Raw genomic sequence first — 15,960 nt, 5'->3', positions numbered from 1 at the left:
TTAATTTCGTTAACCTCAAGGATGTTGTTAAAAATAAATTTGAAGTTAATACAGTTATTGGTATGTAAATCACTACATGAGTATTTAGCATTAGCAAGAAAAGTTGATAATGCATTCAAGGTACATAAGTATTTAGCATTAGCAAGAAAAGTTTTAATTTTTTAGCATTATATTAATTATTTCATTAATGTTGACCAGGACATCTATGAGGATGAAGAAGTTGTTTCTGTAGGTGAAGGTACAACCGTTACTCAGGTACTTGCTAAATTATTAAAATTATTTATTTTTAATTTAACACATATAAGAATTTAATGTTTTTACAACTATTAGTAATGCTATTTACTGATGTTATATTTATTCAATAATGTATTATTTACAAGAACTTACCAAACAATGCTGAATGCACGTCCAAGAGACGCATGTCTTCACGATTGAACAAAACCCAAGATGTAAGTTTACCATCTTAAAGATTGTTATATTACTATTGTTATTAAAGTTACTCTATGACAACAGGTTAAGAAGAAAGGTAAAGTTACTTCTGAGAGAAAGGAGGTCGTCAAGAATAGGACTAAGGGAAATGCTGCCTTACCTGTCGACACAAGTGATTATACTAGATGTTCTTCGTCTTTTAATAAAGTTAAGGTATATACTTGCCAGTTGATTAGTATATGTTATATAAACTGTTTTTTTTTTTGTGTGCATATATTGATCGTTCATTTAATTCACATTTATATGTTTACTTTTTCATCAAGGGGAAGAGAGCTGCCAACGTTCAGAAAAAGCTTAACCGTAGAAATAAGATTGCAAAGACTGCAAAAAAACATTCTGGACATCCTCTTGACCCTGAGTTCTTTCATTTTGATCGCAAAGGAGACTATAGGCTGGTATACCATTTTTTATAATAAACTAATGATTTACGTTTATTTGTCTGACTATTATTTTTTTCCACACAATAAATGTAGCGTCTTCCTGCTGAAGTTGCGAGACGAGCAGGTCTTTCTCTTGATCTTCATCCTTTGAAAGTTCAAAACATGGTTGGAGTTGTGCAGGTTTATGATGTTAAGTTGGAGTTAAATGAATTGAAGCCACGTTATGCGTTGGACGGTTGGCGAAAGTTTATGACTGGCAATAACTTGAGATTTGGTGATATGTTGCATTTCACATACGTGTCTTCGCAACAGAAGATAGTATTAAATCAAGTTACATCAGTTTAACAAACACATTTTAAGTATGTTCTGTTATCAGATACTAATTATGAATTTTTTGATGGTGATGTTGTAGGTTTTTTTCTTAAATTATTAACTTGATGATTGGTTGCTATGTATGGCTAAGATGATAAAACACTGTTATTAGCACTTTATGTTTTAAATTTGGCCAATTAGATTATGTGTTAAATTATAGTCCTTTAAGTCATTGTTCCATTTTCTTGAATTCTATCTAATTTTTTAAAGAACTTCAATAACAAATGGTGGTTTGAACATCTGTTTGCCTTTTGGTCAATAGTTAATGGAAACCCATGTTAGGTTCAACAGTGTTTTGAAGAAGAAAACTGTGTTAGAAGATAGTAGATCTTAACAAGTTAAAGATCTGTTAAGGCTTAAACAGATGTTTGGCATTTAACAAATGTTTGGCCTTTTATATCAGATGTTTGGACTTAAACAGTTGTTTGACCTTAAACACATGTTTGACCTTAAACAGATGTTTTGCCTTAAACAGATGTTCTTCTTCTATATCAGATATTTGGACTTAAACAGATGTTTGACCTTAAACAGATGTTTGGCCTTAAACCAAACATCTGTTTAAGCTCAACATCTGTTTAACTATTTGTCAATATCTTATTGACTTTTGGTTAACATTTGTTTCAAATTTGGTCAACACCTTATTTTGTAAAAGAGGTACAAAAACAAAGATTTTTTCAAAATTCCAAATCACCCTATCATGTAAGTGCATTGATGTAAAAGTGGAAATGATATTATTCATATGGTCATGTTGTGCTTTTGTTTGTCATCTAATATGAGTTCATGATCTAATCCGGTGATTTGAAGACATTGATGTTGAATCGAATGAGATGGTTGATGTAATGTGGTCGTATTACAAACAAATAGTAATTAATTAATCTAAATAAGTTTCCCGAGCCCGGGAAGCAATCCCGGGTAAAAACCTAGTTAATTATATATAATTCATCTTTCTCTCTCAGAACATTTGGGTGCTCTTCAATTTTAGATTTGAACATCATCTTTCACATTTAATAACTCCCTCTCACAATCAAGGATCGCCTCCCACCATTTGCACCTAACAACCACCACCTCCCACCATCTCCACCTTACAACCATCACTTTTCACCACCCCACCTGAGCACCACCACATAATCCGAGTGTGTAAATTCGCAGGAGCTAGAGCTCTTGGCTCGAAACCCTAGGAGGTTGTCACCTACCGAAACTCAGATCCACCATCGTCATCGTCATCTCTGCGTTCCTCTCTCTGTCTCATGTTTCTCTCTCGTTCGGCTCTCTCTCTCCCCTGTTTCTCTCTCTCTCTCTCTCTCTCTCTCTCTCTCTCTTTCTAGTGCAGAATGGTGGTGGGGGGATGGTGCTTGTTTCAGATATGTTGGCGTTGTGGTGCGCCGTGAGAGATGATGGTTCAGATCTGCCGGTGTGGTGGTGGTGCGGGGTTGTTGGTGCGGGATGGTGGTTGGGGGTGATGGTAATGGTAAACTCTGGTGGTTGCGGTGGAAGCGTGTGGTGGTTGCGGTGGAAGCGTGTGGTGGTTGCGATGGATGGTGAGTGAGGATGGTGCTTTTCTGGGTTTTAGATGTTCTTGAATATGATGTTCTTGATTTTATGGGTTTTGATGATGATGTTTGAAGATGAACGATGTTTGGGTTTTGATGATGTTCTTGAAGATGATGTTCTTGATTTTCTGGGTTTTGATGATGATGTTTGAAGATGAACGATGTCTGGGTTTTGATGATGTTCTTGAAGATGATGTTCTTGATTATCTGGGTTTTGATGATGATGTTTGAAGATGAACGATGTCTGAGTTTTGATGATGATGTTCTTGAAGATGATGTTCTTGATTTTCTGGGTTTTGATGATTAATGTTATATCTTTAATACATAGTTACAAGTTACCCCCTTACCATTAATTATTGAAATGTTATAATAAATTAACATGGACGATTATACCCCTGAACAAAAGGACAAAATAATCAGCATTCAACAGTCAAAATATGGGTTTTTTGGATTTTGGACTAAAATGGCAATAAAAATGAAACCATAGGGACCCAGATGTAAAAAGTTTGAGATTTTGACTAAAATGATAAAAATAGCCAAACCACAGAGACCAAAATGACACTTTACTCTTGTTTCTTTTTGGCACAAAGTTATACAAGACTATTATGAAATGTTGAGTCAAGGATGTTAAAGGTGATGTTTTCATGACTGATGGATGGGGTAAAGTTTACAAGGAATGTAGGTTCAGAGCATACGACTTAGTAGTTTTTTATTGATCGAAAAACCTTTGAAATGTCTTATGTTCAAAGAAGGGTTTGTGGTGAATCGTTTTACACATGTCTGGGACCTCCCATTCATTCTAATCTGGTATTAGCATATATTAATTTTAAATTCAAACAAATATTATATTTTGAATTAACTGTATATTTTTACATAGCTACATAAGATTTCAAGACGTTTTGCAAAAGTATATTTTTCAAACAAACGTGTAAAACGATTTGTTAATACGGTGTTTGGAGATAAAATATGGCGTGTGAATTTTTCCATCAACGACGAAAATTACCATTTTGGTTCAGAATGGAAAAATGTGTGTGAAGATCTGAATCTTAATGATATTCATATTTTGATTTTCAATATTCGTTCAAGTTTTTGAGCTAACCCATTACTTTTTATAATTTGTTTATTAGATATCTAACTATACTTAGTTAACTACTACTTTTTATAGTAATTTGTTTGTTTAAACTCTCCACCTAGTCAATCACCTTATGTCATGGCTATAATTCCAATCCTCATTTTAGCACTCAAACATTAAGAGTGTTTCACCCAAATAATTTTTTCTTAAAAAAAAATAAAGATAAAGTGTGATTGGATGGAAGAGAACCTCTTTCTCTCCTCTCACTCCACTCGGTGACTACTCCCTGTCCCTAATCCCTCTCCTCTTTTTTGAGTTTACCACGTACACTAGGTGATGACGGTTGTGTGCTCACACAGGGACTACACACCCCCGCACATGTTCACCGAACCCACCCCTTCCACCCTTGACCTTATGTTTGAAATTTGTACTGAATTTTGAATTAATATAATTAACTATATCACTTTATTATCCTCAATTCGTTTTTATAATTTTATATTTTACATATGAAACAACTAGGTTAGAACCCCGTGTAATACACGTGTTGAATAAATGTAATTTTATATATCAAATAATAAAAAAATATATCTTTAAAAACCCCGTTTATTACACGAGTTGAATAAATGTAATTTTATATATCAAATAATAAAACAATATATCTTTAAAAATCTTGTTTATTACATTGGTTGAATAAATATAATTTTATATATTAAATAATAAAAAAACTATATCTTTAAGAACCCCGTGTATTGTATTGTATGGGTTGAGAAAATTTAATTTTATATATTAAATAATGAAAAATGTTACTTTTTGTATTGTATGGGTTGACCGCAGGGGCGGATCTATTTGGATGGCAGGGGTTGCCTGGGATACCCCTCAACTCCTTTGAGTAAGTGTATTTTTTTCTTTCAAACTCCGTTTTATGTATCATGGATACTCATTGGCAAATATTGGGATACCCCTGAATATAAGGAAGGATGAGATAAAACAAAAATTTCCAATCGACGGAAACGAAAATTTCCGATTGAGTTGCAGAGAAATTGTTTACGGAGAAGATGAAGTATGGTATAATACTATAATAGTATTATAATAGTTAGCAGTGTTATTAAATGCAAAAGAAGTCTGCAATGTCATCAGAGTCAATGGTCAAATTTTATTTGATTTCCTATTGTATTTAGGGGATACGGTGTGGGAAAACATCATTCACGGCAAACAATGTTTACCGATCGGTAAACCATTGCCAAGGTGTTACCGCTTTCAGTTTACCGAAAAAGGGGGGGGTGTGCGGTGATGGATTACCGACGCGGGGAAGGAGGAAGGAGAGAGAGAGAGGGGGGTGTGGGGTGGGGTCCATTCCAATCTCAACCAATCACACCTTTTTCCTTTTTTTTAAAAAAAATAGTTTACCACTTCACCAAGTGTTTAAACCATTGCCAACATTTTTCACCAAAGTTTAAACACTTTTGCCTAATTGACATGGCGCGCTCTCATTGGTCGGTTTTTTGGTTTGCCACTTTAAAGTGTTTAACCACTCCTTATACCCTTAGATTTAACCATTTAGTTTAATTTTTTATAGGCCAATATTACTAAAACCAAAAAAATATACAACAGAAGCAAATATAAGAAAAAAACAATTTATTTTAATTAATATTTAACAATTTATTTAGTATATTATATTTGTTACTGTAAAAACATTTTCTCTTATTTTTTAATTTCTTTATTAATCCTTTTATTTATTAAGTATTAGATTTACTTTATTATAATTTTGGTTCTTTTTTAAGCTATTTTTATTAGAGACTAAATATATTTATAAAACTTCTTAATAACATTTTACTTTTAATAAAAACAATTTATAACCTTCTCGTGTGACCATGGCTTTATAGCTTAGTGGCATCTTGGGGGCATTATGCCTAGTGGAGATGAATACGAACAGTTTTCTCCTGAATTGGTGTTTTTTCAATTTTTATTGGGTTTTCTCCTGAATTGGTGTAGGCATTATGCCTAATGGAGATGAATACGAACGGGTGACTCTTTAATTCTCAAGGACAGCCGTAGGTAAAAAAAATTGAGGATACCCCTCAATTTTTCTTCTTGGTCCGCCACTGGTTGATCGCATGTAATTTTATATACCAATCAATAAAAAATTATATCCTGTTATATCTTTATAAATCATGTGTATTATAAAACCTTTATACTAAACTGACAAAATAACCAAACTACAGGGACTAAAATGACATTTAACTCTTTTGTTAATTCCAAGATAAATAATTTTGAAATCTAATAAATATTTCAAAAGATTGTATTATCTCCTCTACGAATTGTTTAAAATTATATTAAATTTTATTTTATAATTATATTTTAATTAATATTAATCTATACATATAATAAAAGAAACCTCTTTGAGGACACGTGTCAATCAATGAGGCTATCAAAATTTGAGTTTTTTATAAATATTATTTAAGTGTGATAATATCTTTTGTTCAATATTTGAATAATTCATGATTGTTTGTTGCCTAATGATTTAAAGATAATTTAATCCATTAAAAAATTATATGATATATTATTTTCGTTTAATGCTCCCTCAAAGCTACGTTGGATGTCTATACTTTTTTTAATATACTTACTCCCCATATACCATATAAGAAAGGTCAAGCTTTCGTTTAGTGCCATATTTCATGCTACAAAATTTGTGCTCTTAAGACTTGCAGCTTTACATCAATACGATGCATCTAATTTCTTAGTGCACCAACTCATTTTAATGTATTCGCTTTTCTTAAGACTACGAAAACCGGACGGAGCATACTAATTGTGTCAAACTTATGTTGGGAAGGCATTATTTATAATATTAAGAATATCCGTAATGGTTAATGCCTTTTAAGGGGTATTTTCCGCCACATCGGCATTGTTATGTTCCTTCAAAAAGCATGTAATGATTAATGCCCCTTAATGCTTTTTCAATCATTACTTTCCAATTTTTCTCTTCTCATTTGGCGTTATACTGAAAACGCCTCAATCTCTGCATGCCCTTATAGTGCCCCGAGGGATGGTGTTGGGGGCGTTATCAAGCCCATCCGATACGAAATATCTGATACCCGAATCCGAACTATCCGAAAATTCGGATATTCGGATATCCGAATTTTTCATATTCGGATTCGGATAGTGATCTGTAAAAAAACGGATATTTCAGATATCCGAAAATTTATATATATTTATTTTCGGATATCCGAAACATCCGGTTTAAAATAAATAATAAAATTACAAAACAAAAATAAAATGAACAATTGGATATTTGGATATCTGATTGATTACCCGATCGGATATCCGGAATTTTGGATATGGACTTGGATAGTGAAACCAGGTATCTGAAAATTTCGAATATTCGAAATTTTCGGATATCCCGTTTTGAACACCCCTATCTATAATGCCCATTACGCATGAACTAAGGAAATCGATATAGAATCATAGCCAAACGTTTTCATTTTAAAGAACGATAGATGAATATGCGTAGTAACATATTATTGATGTTAAGCATCTAAAAACCCAAGTAACATCTATCTACTATAATAAAAGAAACCAATTTTTGAACACATGTCATTCATTGAAGGTATTCTTAAATATATACTTATTTCATATTAACTAAATAAATAATAAATTAATATTAAATTTTATCATACTTTAATAAAATATTATCCTCAAATCTAAATTGTTAATTTAATATATTTTTAAAATAAATACCTCTCTTTCCTACTTATCTTATATTAAATATATAAATAACAAATTAATATAAATGTTATCCTGATTTATTAAAAACATAACTTTTTTTTTATTATTTGGTCTACAAAATTATATTTATTCAACTCGTGTAAAACGCAGGGTTTTTAAAAATTTAACTTTTTTTTATTATTTACTATACAAAGTTACATTTATATATCAGTGTAATACACGAAGTTTTTAAAGATATAATTTTTTATCATTTGCTATGTAAAATTCGATTTACTCAACACATGTAATACACGAGGTTTTTAAGGATATATTTTTTTTTTTATTATTTGGTAGATTTTTCAATCCGACTACTATACACGGGTTTTTTTAAAGATACGACGTTTTTAGTATTTAATATACAAAATTACATTTATTTAATTTGTGTTCATAAAAATATAACTTTTATTATTTAATATATAAAATTACATTTATTCAACCCGTGTAATACACGGGGTTCTAACCTAGTTATAAATAAGTTGGAGATAGAGATGAGAAAACTAAAAAATAGATGACTTTAATAAATGACATGGATCCCCTACTTCGTTTCTTTTATTATATGTATAGATTCAACATCAATTTTTAGATTCGTTGTCTAGGTGTATTATTATACCACACCAGTATACTATAACTTTTCTATTTAATATTATATAAAAAAGAAAATATAATTCCTGACTCGTTTTAAGATCCACCAATATAAATAATGTATATATTACGTACACCACATGCAATAGATATAGATCCCAATGCCGGGACCATCTAATATTTTTAGACATGCACTTATTGTCCTATACTAGTCTGAATTGCTCCACCAAACATAAATATTCAAATAATAGATATGAGACAAAGATGGCCTATACACTGACATTCTTGTATTTGACTAGACACGTAATGTCGAGTCCAATGAGTCGCATGTGAGCTATGCAAGATCAACACAATACACACTTATTAAAAAAAAGTTACACCACCCGTAGTGAGGGCTTTTAAGCGTTTTCTCCCAAAAAAAAAAAAAAAAAAAAACACCCCTTCACGTCTTGGAACCACCCATTGGGCGTTTTTTTTCCAAAAAAAAAAAAAAATGGTTTGGCGTTCTTTTTTCAACGGCATTGTTCATTCTTTTTGGCCAATGATTTTCCTGATGGTTTTTGTTTGGCCAATAAGATTTTTTTGATGGTTTTTATTTTATTATATTACACCTCTTTTAACATAATATCCCACAAGGCCACAATGCATGCATTCCCACTACACTCATTTTAGAAAAGCGCTCATAATGCCCAATTGTCCATTGCTGACGGGACTACCACATGACGCACAACGCCCATGGGTGGGGATATTATTCATGTGTACCACTACACATGATCTTAAAGCTTGAGTTAAATGCGTATAGTTTGATTGAGTTAGTGACGGATGTAAATATTATTTTTTTTTAGGGGATAATTAAAGAGTTTAACCAAAGAAGGACGATTGAAATTTTTGTCTAAAAACTATACTACCTTTTAAGAGGGATTGCCGGCCATCTGTGCATAGAGTAGGTACGTACGCCAATGCTTACTATTTAAATACGAAATATTATTATACATATTAACATTCACAAGTTGATTATGTCAGCATGTAATAGTTGTCGAGAGTTGTCGAGAGTGGTTGGTCAAAAGTGGCCGGCCAAAAGTGGCGGTCACTTTTGACTTTTTTTTTTTTTTTTTATATAGTAGTTATTTATAGGTGATGTCAAATTACAATTTTATCTCAAGTGTAAAATTATGATTTCGCCCTCGATTCAAAATAAAATTTTAATTTTGCCCCTTGCTTAAATTTACGACTTTGCCCTCAGTTAAAAAATACAATTTTGTCCCCAGTTCAAAATAAAATTATGTTTTTGCCCTCAGCTAGAGTCTTGCCAAATTTGGTTCCCAGTTTAAAATAACGATTTTGCCCCCAGCTAAAAATTACGATTTTGCCCACATTTCAAAATAAAAAAAAATGGTTTTGCCCTCAGTTCAAAATATTATTTTGCCTCCATTTTAAAATTACGACTTTACCTCCGCTAAAAATTGCAATCTTGACATCGTTTTTTTTTCTTTGGCAAAACCATGGTAGTGTTTTATTTTACTTTGTTGACTTAATTTTGTTTTTATCCATACAAAATTGCTGCTTAGCACTCGCTAATTGATACTCACAAGTTATTGTTTTGCCCCCAACTCTAAATTACACGCTTGTCATCGTTTTAGTTAATTTTTTTTATCATAACTATGGTACTGTTTTTCTTTAATTGGTTAACTTGATATATCTTTTTTTATATCGTGTTATAAGTAACATGTATAACTAACCGACATAAAGGTGTACATGTTATTAACCTAAGAAATACTCGCTTTAGCGCCCCGCAACGCGGGCGACGCATAACTCTAGCTGCCTAACACTGGCTCATTAGTCCTGAAAAATTACATTTTTGCCCTGAGCCCAAAATTACAGTCTTATCATCGTTTTTTTTTTTTCATTGCAAAATTATAGTAGTCTTTTTTTTAATTGATTGATAATTATTCGGCCATCGCCCCGCAACGCAGACGAGGCATCTACTAGTTATCATAACAAAACTAAATAATACATACCATATTATATACAACTATAATTATGTGTCTAAAAGTATTAAAATAAATACGCAAGCCCAAGCTTTAAATATTGTGTTTGAAATGATCCGGGTTTAAACTCTTTGTATTCATAAGCTTGTCCAAGGTTAGACGAGTTGGAACCCAGCTAGACTCGTTTAAACACGTATTAAGTTGCCATAATATAGTGAAAATTGCACAAATAATTTGCTTCAAAAGATATAAATTTTCATTATATAGTAAAAAGATGAATAAAATCTTTATTAATTTAAAGGGAAGATGATGTATACTTTATGAAAAATAATAAAATAATAAAGTATTTAATTTGCTGTATTTAAAAATATATTAAATTGTTACACCCTAAAACGTTTAACCTTAAAATGACGCAGCGGAAATACGAGTCTTAAAATTTCTTACTTTATAACTGTTCTAACATACTTGAAAACCGATTTTTACGACTTCTATACTATGTACATCGCTCATCCTTAGTTAAAGTAACATTTATAACATATGAATACAACCCACGTGACAACTTCTCCGTACAATCCACGATCTTCAACTCGATCCTCATGCTCTTGTTCCTCATGATGAATATAATGATCCGAATAGCCTGCGGTCACCATATACAACTAACACATTAGTAAATGATGACATCATACAAAATTAATGAATATATAATAACAATCGTAGCATTCTATCTGTGTGTTCTACTCCATCAAGATGCTCTTCCGAGTTCGTTCTTTACACCGGGCCTCCAATCGCTGAGAGCCCCACGCTTACCTTCCTGCACTTTCATTTCAGTCTCATAGATAACTCAGTTTGTCACACCCCCAAAATCCCACACGCGGAGTACCACCGCTTGGGAGCGTGACTGACCAGGATCAAGCCATCAATCATATCAAACATAGCATTTAATAATAATAAAAGTAGTTAAGGTAGTTCATCATGACATGATTGATGTTTCAAAACCAAACATTGTTTAAGTAGCGGAAGCATAGTAATGTAATCTCAAAATAGTTATAAGTTCAGATATTGTTCATGATCCGTATCCCACAACGACCTGCTCCTCCTTGTGCAAGCTCCCATAAAGTACCTAAGGTCCTGCAAGGCATGCAGCAAATAATCAACAAACTAGTTGAGCGAGTTCACAGAAAGTAAGTTCGTATATTAATGCATATGTTCATCCTATGGGGGTTTCCCATACAAGTATATACTACAGGTGAGGGATTCTCACGTTTATCCTTTATAATGGGGGCTTCCCATTATGGTACTTACTAGACTAGTGCAACCATGTGTTCTTCTTAAACCGAGAACAGGAATACGTACTGGGTCACGTAGGATTTACGTGACGTGCCCTTCCCCGAGGACAGTGGTACGCGTGGGGGGGGGGGGGCTACGTAGGCTTTACGCAGCGTGTCCTTCCGACCCGGAAGACAGTAGATGGTATTGGGTTACGTAGGCTTTACGTAACGTGTCCTCCCGACCCGGGAGACAAATGGTAAATACTGGGTTACGTAGGCTTTACGTAACGTGTCCTGACTATCCTGAGGACGATGGTCTATAGTCTAGTGAATGCGTAAGTACGAGTAATCATTCCATATCAACATTTCCAACCCAATTCCCAACCCGGGAATCCCATGCCTTGGCTGTGTGAACTCACCTTGGTTTGCTCGGCAGATACACAAAGAGTATAGATAAGCTAGTAAATGGTCAATCACGTCCTATCATGGTTGTAATACAAGTCAGGTTTTGACTAAGATAATGCACGTATGTGTCACATAAGATAGCATATAGGAAACACACGCGAATCGTAGCAAATACGTAACCTCATGTTCAACAGTTATCATATTCAAGATTGGGCTCGCACAAGTCCAATCGTCTTGTGCGATCCACCATATGTTTCCCAAACATACCCGGCCCAATAATTAAACCCATCAGAATACGGCCCAAATAAAACATGAGTGGCCCAATAACAAAACAGTCCAATTAGTGCATAAGTGTGGCCGGTCTCGAGTCGCAACAAAAGAGATCTCGAGTCACAACCGGGGGTTACGAGTCGCAACGAGAGGTTTCGAGTCGCAAGGGATGGTCTCGGCTCGTCATGGTCTGGTTACGAGTCGCAACGGGACTCGCAACCGTGGTTTCGGTTCATGCTGTTGTGGTCTCGAGTCGAGACTGTGGGTTCCCGACTCGCAATCTGGGTCGCAACCAAGTGTGTAACTGATTTCCATAATTCATGCAATGATTTATCCGTGATTCTAGCAAACATCTAAGGCAGTTTCGGAAATCAGATCAAACAACAGTTTCAAACAAAATCAAACACATTCATACACGTTCATAGCATCATCATCAAGAATGCAGATTTCGCAATTAATCAAGCATAACTCGGATCATGTGATTTACCAAATCATAAACTACCATGCAACCTAATCAAACCGATTCTTATTATAGCCGATTACGTTGCATCTATTCGGATTTATATCAACACACACCCGGTTCATGTAAACGTGTGGCCGATTAGCAAACATCTTTACCGACAAATCCCAACCAACAACATATAACCAATTAGTAAGAACATAACCAATCATGCTAATCACGAACCCTAGATCAAACATGCAAGGCTATATAATACGCATATCAAAACATCATTAAACAATAATCATCATGCTAGCATAATCAACATACTAACCGGTTACAAGAATATTATCATCAACAACTATCCGAATGATCATGAATCAAAACATACTAACCGAAATAGAGAGGGGAGAGGGTGATCCGAGTTGTGGGTGTTCCTGCCGCCGGGTTTCAACTCAAGCCGAGAGGGAGAGAGACGAGAGGGAAGTAGGGTTGTGTGTGTGAGTGTTTTGGTAACAATGAGAGAACAAAACCTCCTAACTTGGTTTAGTGTTTGCGAGTGGAGAATGGGCCGAGCCCAACTCGGCTGCCTATGGTGTCCGATTACAAGGAGTGGCCCGAAATGGGCTTGTGTGACCAGTTAGCCTTGTGCGATCGGGTTTAGTGTTTGGTTTGGGCTCGTGCAACACATAACATACATACATACATAATGCACATAAACATAACATATCAAGTATTCATTCAATTAATAACGTTCTCGTAAACACGTATCGTTACACAAAGTAAGTCTAAGGTTCGAGTTGTCACATTATCCCCAACTAATTGGAAATTTCGTCCCGAAATTTGGTATGCACTCACTGAGGAAGCTAGGTAAACTGATTTTCCTGGGGTGTCACATCCTCCCCCCGTTGATCTGGAATTTCGTCCCGAAATTCCAAAGTAGTAGCTTCAGCCTCAGTAGTGGTTGCATTGGTTTCGAATAACTGGGGGTACTTTTCTGTCATCCTGTCTTTGCGTTCCCAGGTGTACTCTGGACCACGTTTGGAGTTCCAACGTACTCGAACAAGAGGGATTCTCTTGTGTTTGAGGACCTTCACATCCCGGTCCGTGATTTCAACTGGTTCCTCGACGAACTGCAACCGCTCGTCGATAGTGAGTTCCTTAAAAGGAATAATGAGGGTTTCATCTGATAGGCACTTCTTTAAGTTCGATACATGAAAGACATTGTGAACTGCCCCGAGTTCAGCTGGTAGATTCAACTTGTAGGCTACTTTGCCGATCTTTTCTACGATTTCGAATGGTCCGACGTACCGCGGATTTAGTTTGCCCCGTTTGCCAAAATGAACCACACCCTTCCAGGGTGAGACTTTTACTAAAACCCGGTCCCCGACCTGAAATTCCAAAGGTTTTCTACGCTTGTCGGCGTAGGCTTTCTGACGGTCGCGTGCTGCCGCCATGCGTTGTCGTATCTGTGCTATCTTTTCTGTGGCGTCCACTACAATCTCTGGACCCGTAATCTGACTATCCCCCACCTCTGCCCAACAGAGAGGTGACCGGCATTTACGTCCGTACAATGCCTCGAATGGAGCGGCTTGTATGCTGGTGTGATAACTATTATTATACGAGAACTCCACCAAAGGGAGGTGTTTTTCCCAGCCGTTGCCAAAGTCTATAACGCATGCCCTAAGCATGTCTTCAAGTGTTTGAATCGTTCGCTCAGACTGCCCATCCGTCTGAGGATGATATGCTGTGCTCATGTCTAACCGTGAGCCGAAAGATTTGTGCATTGCTTGCCAAAGTTCTGACGTGAATCGTGCATCGCGATCCGAAATGATGGATGTGGGCACTCCGTGCCTCGAAACAACTTCTTTAAGATAAACGTCTGCGAGAGTGGAGAACTTATCCGTTTCCTTTATAGCTAGGAAGTGTGCAGACTTGGTGAGTCGATCCACGATCACCCATATGGTATCATTCCCACGCTGGGATCTAGGTAGGCCTGTAACGAAATCCATGGAAATTTCTTCCCATTTCCATTCCGGTATCTTAGGCTGCTGAAGTAGGCCAGCTGGTTTCTGGTATTCAACCTTGACTTTCGCACAGGTCAAGCATTTGCCGACGTAAGTAGCAATGTGGGCCTTCATGCTAGGCCACCAATAAGTAGTGCTGATGTCGTGGTACATTTTATCCGACCCTGGATGTACCGAGTAACGAGACTTGTGAGCTTCATCCATCACAAGTTCGCGTAGACTGCCATAAAGTGGGACCCAAATACGCCCCGTTACATAGTAGGCGCCGTCTGCCTTCTGTTCCATTCGTTGTCGTGAGCCGCGTAAGGCTTCAGCTTTGACATTTTCGGGTTTCAATGCTTCTACCTGAGCATTTCGTATCTGTGCTGGAAGGCTAGACTGAATCGTAAGCTGTAGCGCTCGCACGCGCCGTGGTAGAGTGTCCTTCCGGCTGAGGGCATCAGCCACAACATTGGCCTTGCCTGGATGGTACTTGATAGCGCATTCGTAATCGTTCAGTAGTTCGACCCATCGTCGTTGACGCATGTTCAAATCCTTTTGCTTAAGAATATGCTCGAGACTCCTGTGATCGGTGTAAATCGTGCACCTGGTACCGTACAGGTAGTGTCGCCATATCTTAAGTGCGAAAACAACAGCTCCCAGCTCTAAGTCGTGCGTCGTGTAGTTCCGTTCATGAACCTTAAGTTGGCGCGAAGCGTAAGCAATAACCTTGTCGCGCTGCATCAATACACATCCAAGACCCTGGATGGATGCATCACAATATACTACGAAATCGTCCGTGCCCTCTGGCAAAGAGAGGATAGGTGCACTGCAAAGTCTATCCTTTAAGTACTGAAAAGCAGTTTCCTGCGTGTTGCCCCAACGGTAGGTGACACCCTTCTGTGTCAGTAGTGTAAGTGGTTGCGCGATCTTGGAGAAGTCTTTGATAAACCGTCTGTAGTAACCCACCAAACCCAAGAATTGGCGTATTTCTGTCGGTGTACGCGGTGCAGGCCAGTTTCTGATCGAGTCTACCTTGGATGGATCAACATGGATCCCATCCTTGTTCACTACGTGGCCTAGAAAATGGACTTCACGAAGCCAGAAGTCGCATTTAGAAAGTTTAGCGTATAGCTGTTCCTTCCGAAGGAGTTCCAAAATAAGACGGAGATGCTGCTCGTGCTCCTCCTGACTCTTGGAGTAAATCAGAATGTCGTCGATGAATACTATGACGAACTTGTCAAGATAGGGTTTGCATACCCTGTTCATAAGGTCCATAAATACAGCAGGCGCGTTCGTTAACCCAAACGGCATGACAAGAAACTCGTAGTGACTGTAACGAGTTCTGAAGGCTGTCTTGGAGACGTCCTCCTCCTG

At 36.2% G+C, this 15,960-nt stretch overlaps 1 protein-coding gene across 1 annotated transcript; it reads left to right on the top strand.

Annotated features, from left to right (window-relative positions):
* Positions 1-384: 384 nt before the first annotated feature.
* On the top strand, positions 385-1,332 carry LOC110903148. Its single transcript, XM_022149301.1, has 4 exons — positions 385-449; positions 514-642; positions 753-884; positions 963-1,332. The coding sequence occupies exons 1-4, from the start codon at positions 420-422 to the stop codon at positions 1,212-1,214; spliced, it is 543 nt and encodes a 180-aa protein (XP_022004993.1). The 5' UTR covers positions 385-419; the 3' UTR covers positions 1,215-1,332.
* The last annotated feature ends 14,628 nt before the right edge of the window (positions 1,333-15,960 follow it).

The sequence above is a fragment of the Helianthus annuus genome, chromosome 13 (assembly GCF_002127325.2).
Source record: "Helianthus annuus cultivar XRQ/B chromosome 13, HanXRQr2.0-SUNRISE, whole genome shotgun sequence".
NCBI classification, from domain to species: Eukaryota; Viridiplantae; Streptophyta; class Magnoliopsida; order Asterales; family Asteraceae; genus Helianthus; species Helianthus annuus.
Note: the sequence above shows the minus strand (reverse complement) of the source record. Positions and strands in the feature narration are given on the sequence as shown.